Raw genomic sequence first — 19651 nt, forward strand, 5'->3', positions numbered from 1 at the left:
AGGCCCATGCACCCTGGTTTCCTCTGCTCACTGCCTGGGACTCCCTCTCTCCAGATCTTCACTCCCTTGTCTCTTGCTTAAGCCTCTGCTCAAATATCACCTCCTCAGAGAGGCCTTCCCTGACCATCCCAGGGACAGTAAGTACCGTCCCCTCCCCCAGGCACTACTACACCACCCTCTGTTATTTTTGTTCCAGAGTACTTACCGGGATCTGAACTTCTCTTATAAACTGGCTTAGTTACCTGCTGTCTGTTTCCCTCACAACTGGAGCACTGGAGGAGGTCCCACACCATATCCAGTCAATATCTGAGGAAGGAATGATTGAAATGCCTGGTGCACAATCAACTCTCCACAGAGATTTTTATTGTCACACATCCCCATGCTAGGCCTCTCCTTGCTCCCCTTCCTCACTCCGGACTTCTGAGACCCTCGGTGGAGGTCTCCATCAGCTAGAAAGCACTTGAACTGTCCGCGAGACGCCCCTCATTGTTTGCCGCCCCCAGGTCTCCCTCCTGGGCATCTTGGCACCCCTCCCTGCTGAGTGCACCCCCCTGGGCACGGTCGATTCTGGCAACTTTCCCGTGCACCCAGCTCCTATAAAGGCTCTCCGCTCCCCAGCTGTACCAGCCCCACTGAGGGATAGCACCCACCCTCCTCAAGGTATTAACTGGCTTTTCCCCCAGCAGTGTTTGTTTTAGGGATTAATGGTAGTGGAGGAGCCTGTAATTTCCAGATTCATCTGTTCCTTTCCTGGCAGCCAGCACTACATTTTTTTTTTTTTCCCCAAGCCCCTGATAATACCGTTCCAGACACGTTGGTTTGAATAGCATCATCCAATGGAAAAACTCTCCAGTGTTTCCTCTAAACCAGCAGACAGGCTCTCGCTGGCTTCATGGAAAGACGTCGGAGCTGAATGTTCTAGGCATCCCTTTTCCTCCTTCCTTAGGTCAGCCTTAAGGCCCGTGATCATTTTCTTTTTTGCTGTTTCCTTTTTAAGTACTGCAGTGACCGCCACCCCTCCCCCCATACATCTGGCACAGTCAAGAAATGGCTACTTCATGTCAGTAAATTTCCAAAATAATGCCTTTCAAGCACTAAAACGTTAAACAATGAAATACATTTTAAGAACAGCTTTATTGACATATAATTGACACGCTATAAACTGTACATATTTAAAACGTACACCTTGATCCATTTTGACGTTTGTGTGTACCCATGGAATCATCACCACAATCAGGATAATGAACATATCCATCACTCCCCAAAGTCTCCTCCCGCCCCACCCCTCTGCCCCCAGCCACCACTGATCTGCTTTCTAACTACATATTTAACACGAAGCTGGCTCACTCACTTCCCCACCCCAGTAAACAGAGGGTGATCAACGTGATTGTTCCTTTCCTCGATTCAGCATTATCATTAACCGTTCCTGAGAACGATGTCCTCAGGTGTCGTGGAGATGATACATAAGACTGTTTGCCCTGAACACTAAATGGCCCCATTTGTTGCATTGCCATGCCAGGCGGTTTGGGGTTTGGGCATTTTCTCCCTTGCTGCCTGCTCTCTCAGTGCATAGTCCCCAGCAGACAACCCCTGATGCCTGAAACCCTGGCACACCTACTGTCTCCCGCACCACTCCCAGTCCTCACTCCGGACCAGTGGTTCTCAGCCGGGGGCCATTTTACATGCCCCCTCCAGGGCACGTTTGGCAATGTCTGGGGACACTTTTGGTTGTCATAATGGGGGTGGGTGCGACTGGCCCCTAGTGTTTAGAGACCAGGGTTGTTGCTAAACATCCTACCATGCAAAGGACAGTTCCCAGAACAAGAATAACCTGGCCCAAGATGTCAATAGTGTGAGGTTGCAAAACCCTGTTCCAGTAACAAAACTGATAGGAAAATTCAACAAGAAGTCATGTTAACTGACTGTTTGACTTTTTTGTATCAAGAGGGAGAAGGAAGGGCAGAGCTTGTTGGAGCTGCAAGGCCAGAAGGGAGGGTGAAGCTTCAGAAGGAAGATACTGTCGTGTCTCAGATACCTCCTAAGTCTCCCAGAGGTGGTCGCTGGCTTCCTGAGGACAAGTTCTAAGGGACTCAGCTTGAGGTCCCAGGGCCCGGCATTCAGCAGGTGCTCAATGAATGTCTGCCAGACTAGACTGCACCCAAAGCACCTATTTGGTGCCCAATTGTGGGTAGCACTGCCTGGGCACTGAAGGCAAGGCAGAAGACACAGAGCCAGCAGAAGGGAAACATTAAGCTGACCAGTGACTTGGGGAGGTGGCAGAGCCAGCAGGTAAAAGGTAAGTGCGGAGCTAGCCCAGTAATTGGGAACGCGAGAAGGGCTGACCGTGCTGCAATCCTGTCCCAGTGTGACCAGATACATCACCACCACATCACTTCTAGCTCCTCCCCCCACCCACACAGACACCCTGTTTGCCTGTCCTATAAAGGAGGTTTTCCCAAAGTGGTTTAGCCAGAACTGGAAGGGCCCCGCCCAGTGATGGGATTGGAGGAGGCTGACTGTTGCCCCAGCAGCGTTCAGGAGGAACCCCAGGTGTTCTGGAGCTAGATGGTGAAGTATGGGCATGCTTTATTCAGTTTTGCATGACTTAAAATTTTAATTATCTTATTCTAAAAGTTATTGTAGAAATTCCTGAAAATGCAGGTAAGCAAAAAGAAGACAACAAAAAGCTCTCAAACCCCACCGTTTTAGAGAAAATACCAATTAAACTTTGTTGTCTGCTCTTCTATGCATGTGTGGATGTGGTGCAGACATTTTGATTAAAACCAGGTGTGGGAGGACTTCCCTGGCAGTCCAGTGGTTAAGACTCTGCGCTTCCACTGCAGGGGTCGTGGGTTCGATCCCTGGTCGGGAACTAAGATCCTGCATGCTGAGTGGTGCAGCCAAAAACAAAAAAAGAGAAAAAGCCCAGGTGTGGATGCTGCTGTGAAGGCTTTGTTTGAGGTGCCTGAGAGTGGGGCAGAGATTTTGAGAGAAAGGGACCCCCGGAGCACTCCAAGGGGACAATGAGAGTGCCTGAGGTAAGGGTGACTGGGTGGATTTTACCATAGGACAACGGTTGCTCTTGGGAGTCTCCCAGGTTAGCCCCAAATCCAAGGATAAACGGAGGACTGGCTGGCTGGACAGCTCCTCCGGCCCCCTGCTGGGAAGGTGGGAACTGGTCACAGCCCCTTTCTCCCTCAGGCCTTACCCATCAGGCCCTGCTCCACCCCACAGGTCGCCCCCCAACAAGTCTGTTGCCAGACTTCTGTCATGTGGTGCCTCCTGTCCTATTAACTGCTGTGTAAAACTGATAACTGTGATCCAGAGGCCCCTGGGCTCTTAGGGGCCCAAGTCAGTGGACCTGGGCTCTGCAAGCAGTTTAGCTCCTTCTGGCTTTTTTTTTTTTTTTTTTTTTTTCCCCCCGGTACGCGGGCCTCTCACTGTTGTGGCCTCTCCCGTTGTGGAGCACAGGCTCCGAACACGCAGGCTCAGCGGCCATGGCTCATGGGCCCTGCTGCTCTGCGGCATGTGGGATCTTCCCGGACCGGGGCACGAACCCGTGTCCCCTGCATCGAGGTGCAGACTCTCAACCACTGCGCCACCAGGGAAGCCCCGCTCCTTCTGGCTTTTAAGGCCTCAGACAAATTGTTGGGAGTGATAAAGAGAACAAAACCTGCCCACAGGACTTGTTCCAGGAGAAAAAGAAAGAAGTTGGCTAGCAGTCACCAGCTGTGGCAAGCTGGGATTCTCTCCAGAGGGCTTTTCGCAAGGAGGGTGTCTTCCACGTTCTTTTTTTTCTTTTGTATTTTGGGGTTTTTTTTGGCCACTCTGCATGGCATGAGGGATCTTAGCTTCCTGACCAGGGATTGAACCCTTGCCCCCTGCAGTGGAAGCACAGAGTCTTAACCACTGGACCACCTGGGAATTCCCTCCACATTCTTTTTAACAACCGAATCGTTGTAAAGTACAGTTGTATGGGAAACCCTAAAATAGGAGCAAGACTAAGGTGGAGATCCTCCGGAGCATGAGCTCACTCTCTCGGTCCTCTCCTCCTCCCCTTAGTGATGCACCTCTGAGCAACAGTTGAAAGAATTCTTATGCCAAAGGCAGGATTGGAGGGGCGGGCTGACGGGAGAAACTGGGAAGCTCCAGTGCGTCTGCAGGGTGGCAGCCGTCTGAGACAGGGCTAGCCCCTCCTCCTCCTCAGATCCACTGCGGCTCCCCTGGGGCCAGCCTCCAGGATGGGTGGGGCACCTAGAGGCAGACAGGATTGCTTTCTTTCCGGGTTGACCTTTCTTGTAAGTCAGAGGACAAGGGGGAAGGGCACTGGGAGACTCCGAGGCTAGATGGGACCAGCCCTGTCCCTATTTCCCCTAAATAGGGATCTCTTGCTCACAGACTTAGGAAGAACCGTGACTCACTTCCTGCCTAGGTCTGACTGAAGAAGTATTGTTTTCCCAACTGTGGCTGGTGCTGCTAGTTGGGGCCACCCCAGGGTGGCCCCTAGGAGTCTTTGCTCCCTGTGGGGGGCAGTTCCCATTCCAAGAGGGGGCCAACTGGACTTATCTCCCGGCTCAACTTTTAGGACCGCACATTCTTCCCTGAGTTTCCGGTTTTTGCACTGTTTGTACAGGTGCCCAAACAGTACCTTATCCCACTAGTTGAATATTATCTCCATTTTACAGAGGGGTAAATTGAGGCTCTGAGAATTAAGTAACTTGTCTAAGGTGGCATAGTATAAAATAGTACTGCAGGGTTTTGAACGCAGGTTTGCGGGTTGACTTGTCACCTAGTGAGTTACTTTACGAATGTTACTTAACTTCTCTGGGCCTCAGTTTCCTCCTCTGTAGATAGTGATACATGAAAGATCCCTAAAGGAAAATTGTATCCACCTTACAGGGTTTGTGGTAAGGATGAAATAATTTAACACACGGAAAGAGCTGAGAACCACTCCTGGCTCAGAGAACACGCTCTGCAGTGTTCGGTGCTCGTTTTTGTCGTTATCCCCAACCCGGTGTTGAAGAGGTCACAGGATAATATTGTTCTGCCAGGTTATCTCAAAGCGAGCAGGAAAGGATGGGCAGAGACTGCTCTGCGACCTTGGAATAACCCAGCCTGGGGAGCTTTTGGCCACATTTCCCCTCTTTTCTCTCTCAGCTCAAGCAGTGGTGGCCTCGGCCAAGTAGCACAGACGTTTTCTAGGGCAGGGACCCAGGGAGGGAGAGGAGCCGGCTGGTATGTTGCAAGTAGCTCAGATTCAGGCTCTGCCAAAGCCCTAGATCTCTTCCAGGCTCTGAGGCCTGCTAGTTGTGGTATCTTGGGCAAATTATTTAAACCTTGTGCACCTCAGTTTCCTTATCTGTAAAATGGGATTAATAATGTCAGCCTGAAAGGATTATGTAGATTAAATAATGTACATGAGAAGGAGATAATATAAAATGACTGGCCTGGTGCCTGGCAGGCGGTTGGAGTTAAAAAAAAAAGTTTTAAAAAAATTAAAAGGGGATGGGCTACTTGTTCTGCTTATCCACCTGTCTATATAAATGCAAATAAAATCGTGAGTCCTCTAACTGTAGGCGACGAGGAGGTCTGCCCAGGCGCGGTGAAGCCCGACCTCAGATGGGGTACCCCAGGTGCGTCATCCCAGGGCACTTAACTCGGTCGTGCCCAAACTTGTAGCTTAGGAGTGGGGAAGTGGGGGGAGAAGGCCAGCTTCCCCAGAATCCGGCCGAGACTGGGCTCGGAGTGACGCCTCGAGCCCTTCCCAACTCCTGCCGGGGGTTCCGAGTTCGGGTCTCCGCGGCCGTCGGCCCGGGGAGCTCGCGGCGCGAAGAGCCGAGCCCGGGGCGGGGGTGCGGGCAGTGGGGCCTGGGCGACGCGCCGGGCGGCCGCGAGGGCTTTGGGATCGCTAGCTCCACTTCCTACCTGCCCCGACCGGGAGCCAGAGGCAGCGGGCGCCCCGGAAGGCCGCAAGGCCGCCGCTCGGAGCCCGGAGCTCGGGGGCTGCGGCGCTCCGGCTCCGAACGCGGGCCCGGGGCCGGGCGGCATGGGCGGCGCGGCGGGCCAGGGCGGCGGGACGGCTGCGGCGGCTGCTGGGGAGCGCGGAGGTGGCGCCGCGAGGGGGAGGGGGCGCGGCGGCGGAGGAGGAGGAGCCCGGGCCGCCGCAGCCGCTGACAGCGGCCCGAGTAAACAAGCCGCGCCGCCGCCGCGGCCCGGCCGCTGCCCCCGCCCGCGCCGGAGCCGGAGCCGAGGCCGAGGCCGAGGCCGAGCCCTGCCCTGGTCGCCGGCCCGGCCGAGGCCGCGCCGCCGCTCCTCCCCGCCTCCGCGCGGTGACGCTGCTGCCGGGCGCGGGGACCGCGTAGAGCCCAGGCCCCGCCGCCGGGCTCTCCGCTCGGCCGAGGGGCGCCCGAGCCGCCGCGGCGCTCGCCTGGAAAAGTTTCCCCGCCCGGGCTCCCCAGGGTAAGCGGCGAGGGCGCGGGGCCCGGTGGAGGCAGCGCGCCGGGAGCCGGGCCCGAGGAGAGCCGGCCGGACTGGGCCGCTCTGCCGGAGGAGCGGGCTCCGCGGCCCGGGCGCCCAGGCCGGGGAGGGTCGGGGTCGCTGGCGCGGAGGCAGCCCGGGCCCGGCTGCCCGCCCGGCTTTCGAAACTGGCCCCCGGGCCGGCCCCGAGGATGAAGCCGCGGGGAGCAGGAAGGGCGCCCCGCAGCCCACCTGAGAGCGTCGGGCCCGGCTCGGCTCCCAGCCCTTGTAGGTGCCGGTACTTTTCCGCTTGGGGCCGGGGCGAGCCCTCTGACCTCAGGAAGCGCCAGCGGGGCCCCCGCTGGGGGCGGGATGGCGAGAGAATTCCAGAGGCGCCGGGTGCTCCCGCCTCCTGGCTGTCCTTCGGGGGCCGCCGCCGGCTCGCCCACTCCGCGGCCGGGGGAGCGCCGGGGGAGGGGAGGAGCGGCTGTTCGCGAGGCGGAGGGGATTATTCACCGCCCGGGCCTCGTCCCCGCCCGCACACCTGAGCGGCGAGACACTCAGGTGCGGGATCCGCGGGCGCTGGGAGGCTGGCTCAGGTAGGTTCCGGGGCTGCCTCCCGCGGAGGCCTGGCCGAGACCCCTGCTGCCCCCGTGGGGTGGCTGGACTGAGGGGCGGCCTGCTTGCCAGACAGGTCTTACAGCAGTCACTTGTCAGATCAGTACCTGCTTTCCCCGCCATCCCCTAGACCCTTGCCCCTGGGGGTGCAGACCCTCCTCCACCGGAGGGTGTCAGAATTCTTTCTGACTTGGGAAGCGGGAGGGGAACCCAGGTGATGTGGCCTAGTGAGGGCTGGGCAGCTGCTGGCCAGGTGTGGACACAGCATAGGAGAGTAGCCAAGCCTGACCCGTCTCAACCATAGTGGCCCAAGTTTTACGATTTCCTATATTGGGCTTCCACATAAGATCTGATTTTTTAAAGATTCTGTGGCTTAAAAAAAAAAAAGTTTGAAAACCCCTGGTCTAGCAGTTTTTACCATCTAGGAAACTGAGGCCTAGAGAGAGGAAGTGACTTAGATCACAGAGAAAATGAGTAAAGATTGGAATTCAGAATTTCAGCGCAGCCTTCAGTGCCTGTTACAGGACCTGGCTTGGTGTCTCTTTGCTGGAAAGAAAGATGGGACCAGGTTTCCCAGGCAGCCCTGTCCACGCCAGACCCCCAGTGCCTGGGAAACAGCAGCTGGACCTGGGGGAGGTTCAGTTTGGGTGCCTCGGAGTGGGTGTCTGTGTCAGGAGTTTCCTAGGACTGGAGAAAAGGGCTTTGACCTAGAACACAGCCACGAAGAGCACCCACAGGTCTCTCTGTGGCCACAGCCTGGAGCTGACTCCCATGTGAGAGGGCTTCACAGGAGGCTGGAAATACAGCAAGCCTCTGAGTTTGAGCCGAACTGGGACTCAGAGGGTGAGTCAGAGTCTGGGATGGGGGTGGGGAGAAGCCCATTCATTCATTGTTCTCAGCGCCTGCTCTTTTGGGAGGGGGTCCTCCTTCCTTCCCTCCCTCCCTCCCTCCCTCCCTCCCTCCCTCTCTCCCTCCCTCCCTCTCTCCCTCCCTCCGTCCCTCCCTCCCTCCAGGATGCTGAGGCAGGGCTGTCTGGAGGCTTCAGGCTCTGTGGAAGCCATATCTACAGCTCACCGTGGCTGGGGATGCTGAGCAGACGAAGCCTGGTCCTTTCTTGGGGGATTGGTTGGTTGTGCCTGAAGCCCGCTTTCTTTTTGGGTGCTGCAAGGTAATTAAATAATCACCTTTACCACCAAGCAGCTGCAGCTCCATCCACAATGTCCCGGAACTTGGGCTGGACGCAGATGAACCCAGTCTTGATTTGGGAGTTCCAGTACGGCTCACAGCACTGTGGTCAGGAGATGGCCTTTCTTGACATCTGGACCCAAGAGGCCGCTCTTGTGGCAAGAAGGGGAGAAGAGGGCTTGTTTCTATCTGGCTCTTCCCCTAGGGCTCCGCATCCTCTGCTAAATGAGGGGCTTGGGTTTCCTTCACCCCCTAGGGCTGGATGTCTGGCTGCCCAGCCATTGCTCAGACCAGCTTTCCGGAACTTGGTCGCCCAAGGCATCATGGGGCTGTGGCTTCCAGGCCTGTCCGGGAACCCTATGGACTCTGCCCATCCAGGGTGAGGAGGAGCTGCATTGTGGATGCCTCCTGCCATCAGCTGTCAGGTTATTTTGGTGTAAACTGAAAATACTCCAGGAATTGTGTGTTGAGTCTCTCCAGCCTGCAGGGTGGGACTGCAGCAGGAGCAGGCAGGGAGGCTGACTGTGGCTGAGGGCAGTCTCTGGAAAAGGAGTGTTCCCAGTGGTGAGCCCGCCTGTCCAGCTCTCCGGGGCCCGGGTGAGATGGGGAGCTTCATTTTGCCGTCCAGCGGAGTGGCCTCCTTTGGGGCTGGGCCCTGGGAGTGGTGGGGGCATCCGGGGCCGTGTGGGCAGGCGCTCTGCTCAACAAGCTTGGCACTGAGGCGGGACACCTCCAGCAGCCCCACCGGGACCTTCCCCAGCTTCTCCCCACCCCAGGGGCTTGGCTTCTGGCTAGCCAGGGGCCCTATGTGGGGACAGTTATGTGGCCCCAGGCAGAGAGGTCCTGCTGTCTGTTTGCTGAAGGAGGAAAAACAACACTCGGACTATTGATTCAGCTTCACCTTGGCGCTCCTGGCTCAGCAGCTAGTGTTTGCCCTGGCTGCCCGGGCTCAGATTACGCAAGGCTGGTGGGTGTGGAGCGACCGAGGGGGCTGCTGGAGGCCTGCAGGCCAGGGCTGGGTGGCCCCAGCGTTTCCCAGGAAACTGTAAAAAAAGAGCCTGAGCCCCTGACTTTGCTGATGGTGGGCCAAAGAGGGAGGGTGAAGCCACTGTGATCCCCCCTCCCCGTGCTCAGCCCCCAAAGCCCCCATCCCACCTTAGGTTACCCACTCTTTCTTGCCAGGGGCTGTGGGTCTTTGCAGGTAACTCCCTATGGCTGGTTGTGCTTTGCTGAACTAGGAAGCCCTAGTGAGCTGTGTAGACACCGCCCATTAAAAAACTTTAAAAAGCCAACATTTTATTCCTTTATAAAATATACCTGGGTAATTTGGAAAATATACATGACACAAAAGAAAATAACAATTACTTACAATTCTCACCACCTTGAGAGAACCATTGTTAGCATGTGTCCTTCCAGATTATGTTTTGTGGTTTTATATAAATATACATGTATAAATAGTTTTTTAAAAACAAAATGGGATTATAGGTACCTACAGCTTTATAACCCACCTTTTTAAAATAATTAATTAATTAATTAATTAGTTTTTGTCTGCGTTGGGTCTTCGTTGCTGTACGCGGGCTTTCTCTAGTTGTGGCGAGTGGGGGCTACTCTTGGTTGTGGTGCGAGGGCTTCTCATTACAGTGGCTTCTCTTGTTGTGGAGCCTGGGCTCTAGGAGTGCAAGCTTCAGTAGTTGTGGCACGAGGGCTCAGTAGTTGTGGCCCACGGGCTTAGTTGCTCCGCGACATGTGGGATCTTACCTGACCAGGGCTCGAACCCCTGTCCCCTGCAGTGGCAGGTGGTTTTTTTGTTTGTTTGTTTGTTTTTTGTTTATTTTTTGTTTTTTTTGCGGTACGCGGGCCTCTCACTGTTGTGACCTCTCCCGTTGTGGAGCACAGGCTCCAGACGCGCAAGCTCAGTGGCCATGGCTCACGGGCCTAGCCGCTCCGTGGCATGTGTGATCTTCCTGGACTGGGGCACGAACCCGTGTCCCCTGCATTGGCAGGCAGACTCTCAACCACTGTGCCACCAGGGAAGTCCCTATAACCCACCTTTAAAAAAAAATTATTATTATTTATTTATTTATTTATTTATATTCGGCTGTATTGGGTCTTTGTTGCTGCGCACCGGCTTTCTCTAGTTGCGGCGAGCAGGGGCTACTCTTCGTTGCGGTGTGCGGGATTCTCACTGCGGTGGCTTCTCTTGTTGCAGAGCATGGGCTCTAGGCGCATGGGCTGCAGTAGTTGTGACACGCGGGCTCAGTAGTTGTGGCACTCGGGCTCACTAGTTGTGGCTCGCAGGCTCTAGAGCGCAGGCTTAGTAGTTGTGGTGCATGGGCTTAGTTGCTCCGCGGCATCTTCCCGGACCAGGGCTCGAACCCATGTCCCCTGCGTTGGCAGGCGGACTCTTAACAACTGCGCCACCAGGGAAGTTCCTAACCCACCTTTTTGACTTTAATTCTGGCAAGCAGTTATTCAGTTGTTGCTTCTGATTTTGAGGGACTCAAGCCTTGGTCCTCTTCATCCCACTTCCGTATTCTTGCGTGTGGAGGCGGTCCTTCTGTCCATCTATCCGGCTCACCTTGGGGGGCTGGATTTTCACCCCTCCCCGCCAGAGCCCCTTTCAGGCCTGGAGTGAGCCATAGGGTGGGAAGGCAGCTTTAGTGCGTGGCTGGGGAGTGACTGACTCTCCCTCTTCTCCTCCCTTGTTCCTCTTAGAGCCGGCAGCCCTCATCCTCCCCGCACAGTCCTGCCCGTCTCGGTCCCATGCCCCCGCCAGTCAGCCCCGGGCCACAGGCAGTGAGCAGGCACGCGGGAGCCGAGGCCCTGTGACCAGGCCAAGGAGACGGGGGCTCCGGGGTCCCGGCCACCTGTCCCCCCCATGGAGCTGAGGCCCTGGTTGCTATGGGTGGTAGCAGCAGCAGGAGCCTTGGTCCTGCTGGCAGCCGATGCCTGTGGCCAGAAGGTCTTCACCAATACCTGGGCCGTGCACATTCCTGGAGGCCCAGCCGTGGCTGACAGTGTGGCACGCAAGCATGGCTTCCGCAACCTGGGCCAGGTAGGTGTTCTTCCCTCCTGCTGGCCGAGGCATAGGACATCGCCAGGGGGTGGGGCCAGTGAGGGCAGGGGTTCCAGCACCCAGAGCAGGAACTCTGGGGCTTGTCTTCTCAGGGGCATCTGGGTATTAGGCATGTTATGGGTGGCTTGTCCTGCCCTTGGGCTTCTAGCCTAAGTTGCTCAGTGGACCAGTATATCCCAGGGGGTTGAGTCCCCCTCGGCCCCCTGCACCTCCTTGCGGGGTCCTGGGTGGGGAGCAGATGCCCGCCACCCCCTGCCGTGGTGAGCCTCCCCTTGCAGCCGGTTGTCCACCCCCATCCCCCGCCTCCATGGGGACTGGCAGATGGAAAGCCCGGCTCAGTCTCCCTGCTCTGTTGCAGATCTTCGGCGACTATTACCACTTCTGGCATCGAGCGGTGACAAAGCGGTCCCTGTCACCTCACCGCCCGCGGCACAGCCGGCTGCAGCGTGAACCTCAAGTGAGTGCGGCCCCAGCCCCTCCTGCTGCCACCCTTCCCTTTCAGTTCTCAGGAGGCCTCGCTCTTCCTCCCCGCTCCTCCAGCCACACCATCTCTCCCGCACTCCCTCACAGGTACAGTGGCTGGAGCAGCAGGTGGCAAAGCGACGGACCAAACGGGATGTGTACCAGGAGCCCACGGACCCCAAGTTTCCCCAGCAGTGGTACCTGGTACGTTGCCTCCCTGGCTGCATCCATCCATCCACTGAGGGGTCCCGTGAGTGGGTGAGGCTGACTTCGAGGCCTCCTGTCCGTCTTCCTCTGTCTGCTGAGTAGTCTTTCTCCAGCCCATCCTGCTGAGCCCTGGGGAGTGCCCTCCCAGAGTTCTTTATAATCCCATGAGCCCAGACAACCAGTGGTGGCATTTGAGGAACAGGGGCGGGTGGAGAAGGAGCTTTTGGGGGTGGCAAAGGGATTCTCCAAGGTTCCTGTAACCTCACCCAGCAACCACATCTCGTAAGTGCTGGGTGACGGGGGTGGGTGTCTCTGCAGTCTGGTGTCACCCAGCGGGACCTGAACGTGAAGGAGGCCTGGGCCCAGGGCTACACGGGGCGTGGCATCGTGGTCTCCATTCTGGACGATGGCATCGAGAAGAACCACCCAGACTTGGCAGGCAATTATGTGAGGAGGTCAGGGAGGGAGGCAGCCATCCCTGGCGAGGGGAGTCCAGGGATGGTCCTGTTCTGCCCGTGTGTTCAGGCTGACCCTGATGATGGCCATGTCCTTTCCAGGATCCTGGGGCCAGCTTCGATGTCAATGACCAGGACCCTGACCCCCAGCCTCGGTACACGCAGATGAATGACAACAGGTAAGAATTAGCAGGTCCCTGGCCTCTGCTTCCCTTCTGTTTTCCTCTGAGGAAGCAGATGTGCCCTTCCTGAGAGGCTGAAGTCTTTTCAATAGTCCTGGTCTAGCTAGGTCTCTGAGGGAAGGTTCGGTTTGAGTGGAGGTGGCCATAGGCCAAGAGGAGTGGGGGTGTGTGTGGTCTGTGTACAGATGTGGGACAGCAAAGATAGAGGGGCGTGCATGTGGCCCTTCCTCCTCCTTAGGCTGCACCCACCATTCTCTGTCCACTGTTAATGCTGTGTTCTTGGCCCCGGCAGGCATGGCACACGGTGTGCAGGCGAGGTGGCCGCAGTGGCCAACAACGGTGTCTGTGGCGTAGGTGTGGCCTACAATGCCCGCATTGGAGGTGGGTGTAGGCCTTGACCACCCAGTCTTTGGGAGGACCCACCCTTCCAGTGGGATTCTTCTCTGTTCACTTCCCATCTAGCCAGTGTCTGCCACTTTCCCGCTGTGGATCCTTTTGACCGCATGACTCTTCTTTAGAGGGTTCTTAGTAACTCAAAAAGCTGAACCACCTGTGCTGGTGGCCCTGTGCTGTGGGGTGGAGGGAGTGTTTCTTAGCAGGAGTCTCCCTAACTCCTCACTGTCCACTCTGAGTCCTTACATGGCAGGCCTTGATCACCATGCTCCTTTGGGACCCCAGAGACTCATCCTAGTCCAGAATGTGTGGTTGGGGCCCAGGGACCTCTCCCCTTTTCCCCTGCGTCTTGTCTTCGAAAGGCAGGGGCTGGCCAGGGAGTTAGGGGCTCAGGGTTTCCCAGCACCGTCCTCTGCCCTCCCCTGCCCATCCTCTGGGTGCAAGGCTGGGTGTGCTCCAGGGAGTGCTCCTGGCAGCTGGACCCACGCAGCACCCCTCTCCCCGCCCTCCTCCGTGGTCAGGGGTGCGCATGCTGGACGGTGAAGTGACAGATGCGGTAGAGGCACGCTCGCTGGGCCTGAATCCCAACCACATCCACATCTACAGCGCCAGTTGGGGCCCCGAGGACGACGGCAAGACCGTGGATGGGCCAGCCCGCCTTGCTGAGGAGGCCTTCTTCCGGGGGGTCAGCCAGGTGAGGTGGGGGTTCTGGCCCCGCCCTAGACACCAGGCCCAGCCTCTGGGGGCAAACTAGGCGCTACCTTTTCCGTACTTCTTTGTGTTTTTCTGTTCCTATTTATTTATTCTTGTGTTTAATTTTAATTTACACAAAGTTTGTTTATTAAATGTTATTAAAATGTTAAGGAACTGGAAGGACAGGAAAAGAGAAAAGTAAATACTATTTACCCATAATTCCACCCTTTGGAATCACCACTCTGAGCATTTTGGTTGGTGGTCTGGGTCTCTTTTTTTGTGCAAAAAAGGATGAGATCCACCAGGGGTATCCCAGGGGAACAGGGGCTGGATAGAGAGTCCCCCGAGAAGGAGGCTCCAGCCTTCCCAGTCTCGAGCAGTGTCTTCCTGCCAGGCCTCCCCCAAGTCCTGTTCTCGAGTGACCCCAGCCCACTCTGTCCACAGGGCCGCGGGGGGCTGGGCTCCATCTTTGTCTGGGCCTCTGGGAACGGGGGCCGGGAACATGACAGCTGCAACTGCGACGGCTACACCAACAGCATCTACACGCTGTCCATCAGCAGCGCCACGCAGTCCGGCAACGTGCCCTGGTACAGTGAGGCCTGCTCGTCCACGCTGGCCACAACCTACAGCAGTGGAAACCAGAACGAGAAGCAGATCGTGAGTCCTGCCCCAGGTGGCGGCTGGGGAAACGGGGCTGCTTGCTGGCTCTGCCCGGGGCCCCCCTTTCTGACCCCATCTGCCTTCCACCCGCACGTGGCTGGGTGGTGGTGGCTAAGGCATCATGGGATGGGGGCTAGGGAGCTCTCCAAGACTCTTGGGGACTGTGGAGCCATCGATGAAGCCCCTGAGAAGACTCTCCCTAAAAACGTGCGTTGCTCTTCATGATCGCCAACCTTTAGTTCAATCCTCTGATTCCTCGGGAAACTGAGGCCCGGAAAGGGCCAGGCATCGGCCTGTCCACAGCAAGTTAGCAAGGCAGCAGGTGGGACCAAGGTTTCTTGGCCCTGGCTCCCCACTCCTGTTTATGGTGCTCAGGGCCTGTGGGCAGAGGGAGGGCAGGCAGGTGGCCCCCCTCTGGTGCCCTCCCCGCATAACAGGCCCAACATCACTGTCCTCCTGGTAGGTGACCACTGATCTGCGGCAGAAGTGTACGGAGTCTCACACAGGCACCTCTGCCTCTGCCCCCTTGGCAGCAGGCATCATCGCTCTCACCCTGGAGGCCAAGTAAGTGGGTGGGAACTGAGGCTCAACCCTGTCCCCACCAGCGCCCCCTGCAAGGCAGGCCTTGGTCTCCAGCTTCTCTCCGAAGAGACAGCCCCCAAGCCTCTCCGTCCCTCCTCTGCAGTAAGAACCTCACCTGGCGGGACATGCAGCACCTGGTGGTACAGACCTCAAAGCCAGCCCACCTCAATGCTAACGACTGGGCCACCAATGGTGTGGGCCGCAAAGGTGAGGACAGGGTTGGATTGGGGGTTGCGGGGGCCCTGTGTGCCTCCCAGCTGACCCCGCCTTCCCTGCCCCACAGTGAGCCATTCGTATGGCTACGGGTTACTGGACGCAGGTGCCATGGTGGCTCTGGCCCAGAACTGGACGACGGTGACCCCCCAGCGGAAGTGCATCATCGACATCCTCACTGAGCCCAAGTGAGGGCTGGACCCTGGCTGGGAGGGGGCAGGTGGGACCTGAGGGGCGCAGGGGTGCCCGCTGGTGCCCTTGGGCCAGGCTGATAGACCGTCATGGTGCTCTCCGCACAGGGACATCGGGAAGCGGCTGGAGGTGCGGAAGACTGTGACCGCCTGCCTGGGGGAGCCCAGCCACATCACGCGGCTGGAACACACTCAGGCACGGCTCACCCTGTCCTACAACCGCCGCGGTGACCTGGCCATCCATCTGGTCAGCCCCATGGGCACCCGCTCCACCCTGCTGGCCGCCAGGTGCTTGCCCTCTCCTCTGTCCAGCTTGTCCTGTCCCTCACATCCACGTGCATTCATTCATTGACTCACACAGCCCTGAAAGGCACCAAAAACTTTTCCACTGTTGGCATTTTGGGAAGGATGGTTTTTGTCCTATGGGACTGTCCCATGTTGTAGGAATCCCTGATTCTGCCCATTAAATGCCATGTCTGTGTGCCTTCCCATGTGTAGTACCCTTGCACATTTCCAGAATCTGGTTGAGAACACTTGGCCTCCTGGGAAACACCCAGCAGGCGTTTCCAGCCCAGCGGGGTTATGCTGCACCGGGGGGAGGGGGTGTGGTCCATGTGCTGTGGGCTCAGTGTCCCCTGGCTGGGGTCCCCCAGAGGCCTCAGGCAGCTACGTGCACCTTCCTCCCCAGGCCGCACGACTACTCTGCAGACGGGTTTAATGACTGGGCCTTCATGACGACCCATTCCTGGGACGAGGACCCCTCTGGCGAGTGGGTCCTGGAGATTGAAAACACCAGCGAAGCAAACAACTATGGTATTGGGGGTGCTCAAGGGCTAGGGATGGAGGAGGGATGCTGGTGGAGTCTGGGGTGCCGGGCTTCTGACTTTTGCCTCCCCCCTCAATAGGGACACTGACCAAGTTCACCCTTGTGCTGTATGGCACGGCCCCCGAGGGGCTGCCCACAGCTCCTGAGAGCATCGGCTGCAAGACCCTCACGTCTAGCCAGGCCTGTGTGGGTCAGTCGTGGGTGCTGCAAGGGCTTGGGAACCTGAGGCTGGGAACAGAGGGCACCTGTCCTAAAGGAGGAAAAGGAGTGTGAAGGGATGCTGGGACCCCAGGGTGACCACAGTCCTGGGGCGGGTGGGAGCTCCTGGGGATGGTGGTGACTGCCTGGGGCTGCAGGTCCACAGGCTGCCACTGTCGTGGGGCTCAGGACCCAGCAGCCATGGGCGGCTTGGCTGACGCCCACCTTCTGCTCCGTGCCGGCAGTGTGCGAGGAAGGCTTCTCCCTCCACCAGAAGAGCTGTGTCCAGCGCTGCCCTCCAGGCTTCACTCCCCAAGTCCTCGACACGCACTACAGCACCGAGAACAACGTGGAGATCATCCGGGCCAGCGTCTGTGCCCCCTGCCACGCCTCGTGTGCCACGTGCCAGGGGCCAGCCCCCACAGACTGCCTCAGCTGCCCCAGCCACGCCTCCCTGGACCCTGTGGAGCAGACGTGCTCCCGGCAAAGCCAGAGCAGCCGTGAGTCGCCGCAGCCGCAGCAGCCGCCGCCCGCAGAGGTGGAGGCAGAGCCGCGGCTGCGGGAGGGGCTGCTGCCCTCACACCTGCCCGAGGTGGTGGCCGGCCTCAGCTGCGCCTTCATCGTGCTGGTCTTCGTCACTGTCTTCCTGGTCCTGCAGCTGCGCTCGGGCTTCAGCTTCCGAGGGGTGAAGGTGTACACCATGGACCGTGGCCTCATCTCCTACAAGGGGCTGCCCCCCGAAGCCTGGCAGGAGGAGTGCCCGTCCGACTCAGAAGAGGACGAGGGCCGGGGCGAGAGGACCGCCTTTATCAAAGACCAGAGCGCCCTTTGACGAGCGCCTAACTGCCCGCCCCTTCGAGCCCATCCCCTCCTGGGGCACTTTTTAATTCACCAAAGTATTTTTTTATCTTGGGACTGGGTTTGGACCCCAGCTGGGAGGCAAGAGAGGCAGAGACGGCTTCCCACCCTACCCTTGGGACCCCGGCTGCCTGAGGTGGGACCCCGGGACCAGCTGGGGAGCAGGAGAGGGCCTCTGCCCACCCCCAGCATGCCTGCGTGTGGAGAAAGGAGTGAAACCTTTAGGGCAGCTTTCCAAGGTCCAGGCCCCAGCCAGAGTTCCCTGCGGAGTGAAGAGGGGCAGCCCTTCCCTTATGGGATTCCTGACCCGGGCTGCAGTTCTCTCCCCTTCCCTGTCCCTCTAAAGCAATAATGGTCCCCATCCAGGCAGCAGGGAGGCTGGCCTAGGGGGTATTTGAAGGAGGAGGCCACCTCTCTAAGGGCTTTTGCATCCCTGACCCCGTCCCCCACCTCTGGTGAGCCTCGGGCGGAAGCAGTAAGCGAAGGAAGGGACCAAGGCAAGGCAGGCACTTCCAGGGTGCACACGTGTGTGCACACGTGTGTTTGTTCCTTTGCCCACCTCCACTACAGCTGGCTGCCTGCTGAGCGAGGCTGGCCCGGCCCCATGCTGGTGTGCTGACCACCCTCCCCTCTCTGGCACCCTCTCCTCCTGCCAGGGCCCAAGTCCCTGTTTTCTGAGCCCGGGGCTGCCTGGGCTGTTGGCACTCACAGTCCCGGAGCCCCTGGGTGGGTGGTGGGGAGGGACGGTGGCCCAGCCGGCCTCTCCCGCCTCCCACCCGATGCTGCTTTCCCCTGTGGGGATCTCAGGGGCTGTTTGAGGATATATTTTCACTTTGTGATTATTTCACTTTAGATGCTGATTTTTTTTTTTTTTTGGTATTTTTAATGGGGGTAGCAGCTGGACCATCCACCTCCCCACACCCACTGTCCACCCTGCTGTTCCCCCCGGCTGCCCTGGCCCTGAGGTGTGGGGGTCTGCAGCGTGTTGCTGAGGAGTAGCCGAGCCCCAGGTCCTGAAGAGGCAGGCCAGGCCAGGCGGGCCCTAGGAAAGGAGGAGTACGGTAGAAGGGGCAGGCTGCCGTCCACTTCGGATGGGGCTCCTCGTGCCAAGGGCTCATGGGTCACTGGTTCTCCAAGTGCCAGGGGTGGGCAGGCAGTGGCACTGAGCCCCCTCCAACACCGTGCCCTGGTGGAAAAAGCACTGACCTGTCCTGCCCCCCAAGGCCCCCTCTTCTGACGTGCCTTTTGTACCCCTCCCATTAGGACAATCAGTCCCCTCCCGTTTGGGAGCCCCCTTTTCTTTCTCTCCCCTAGCCCCTCCTGGCACCCAGCCACCTGCCCAGGGGCGCCCCCGCCTCTCCCATCCCCCCCACCCTTGTGGCCAGCCCAGCTGGTTTTGTAAGATACTGGGTTGGTGCACAGTGATTTTTTTTTTTCTTGTAATTTAAACAGGCCCAGCATTGTTGGTTCTATTTAATGGACACGAGGTAATGTTAGAGGTTTTAAAGTGATTAAACGTGCAGACTATGCAAACCAGGCCTGGTCTCCAATGTGGTGATGTTCTTCCCAGGACCTGGGGCTGCGTCCAGAATGAGGTGCGGGTGAGGGCTGGGGCGAGTTACATGCCCACATGGTGTCCTGCCTACCTGTAAGTGCCCAAAGTCCACCTCCCGAGGCGTTCAGAGCCTTCTTTAGGTGGGGTGTGGAAGGGACAGTAGGTGGAGACAAGCTCCAAGCCCCAGGGGTGGGACTAGCTGAGCACCTCCACCCCCACAGGCCTGGACTCCAGCAGGGTGGAGAGTGATGGCCTGTGTCCAGTTGCTCAGGGTCTCCCTTGGCTGAAGTAGCCCGGCCGCCAGCTGTAGGGCTGAGGCCTTCGGTGGGGCCTAACTGGACCAAGATGGCTTTTGCTGGGGAGATCCTGAGTCCCACACTGGGAACGTCATACCTCTCCACTCCCCAGCCCAGGCCCCTCGCCTGCCACAGTTCTCCCTAGGGACAGGAAGCCCCTGCCTGGGGGTGGAGGAGCCGTGCCAGTTCCACCAGGATCTGTGCCTGAGAAGCAGGCCTCTCCTCGGGATATTTACTTGGAAATTTTATTCAAATGGAGGCTGGCGCCTGAGCTCTCCTTGGGGAATCCAGTGGGGTGGGGAAGGCCTGGCCTAGGCTTCCCCCTTCCTCTTCTGGGGCCGCCCTGGCCTGCTGCTCGGACTGCCCGCCCGCCCCCAAACCCTGGACCCCCAGACTCCCCGGCCCAACGCAATCCTGCAGCCCGGCCCTGTGCCAGGCGCCCACCGCCGCCCCCTTGGGCCGTTCCCCGTGTTCCTGGGCGCTGTCCGGGCCCTGGGGAGTGCCGGGCGCAGGCTGCTCTCTTCTGGGCCATTCTTTCCCAGCCC

At 58.3% G+C, this 19651-nt stretch overlaps 1 protein-coding gene across 8 annotated transcripts; it reads left to right on the forward strand.

Annotated features, from left to right (window-relative positions):
* The first annotated feature begins 2495 nt into the window (after positions 1 to 2495).
* Positions 2496 to 18793, forward strand: FURIN (furin, paired basic amino acid cleaving enzyme). 8 transcript variants are annotated; one of them, XM_081227945.1, is made up of 16 exons: positions 2496 to 2573; positions 10975 to 11314; positions 11694 to 11792; positions 11906 to 12001; positions 12323 to 12451; positions 12562 to 12638; positions 12934 to 13022; positions 13556 to 13728; positions 14172 to 14384; positions 14851 to 14951; positions 15073 to 15176; positions 15253 to 15370; positions 15482 to 15661; positions 16062 to 16186; positions 16279 to 16389; positions 16643 to 18793. In XM_081227945.1, exons 2-16 carry the CDS (start codon positions 11138 to 11140, stop codon positions 17227 to 17229), a joined length of 2379 nt encoding a protein of 792 aa, XP_081084071.1. In that variant the 5' UTR covers positions 2496 to 2573; positions 10975 to 11137; the 3' UTR covers positions 17230 to 18793. The 8 variants fall into 8 exon arrangements, with proteins under 8 accessions (XP_081084071.1, XP_081084066.1, XP_081084065.1 ...); XM_081227940.1 differs by lacking the exon at positions 2496 to 2573 and adding an exon at positions 5548 to 5633; XM_081227939.1 differs by lacking the exon at positions 2496 to 2573 and adding an exon at positions 6357 to 6459.
* Positions 18794 to 19651: the final 858 nt, after the last annotated feature.

The sequence above is a fragment of the Mesoplodon bidens genome (assembly GCF_964165515.1).
Source record: "Mesoplodon bidens genome assembly, chromosome: 3".
Taxonomy (NCBI): domain Eukaryota; kingdom Metazoa; phylum Chordata; class Mammalia; order Artiodactyla; family Ziphiidae; genus Mesoplodon; species Mesoplodon bidens.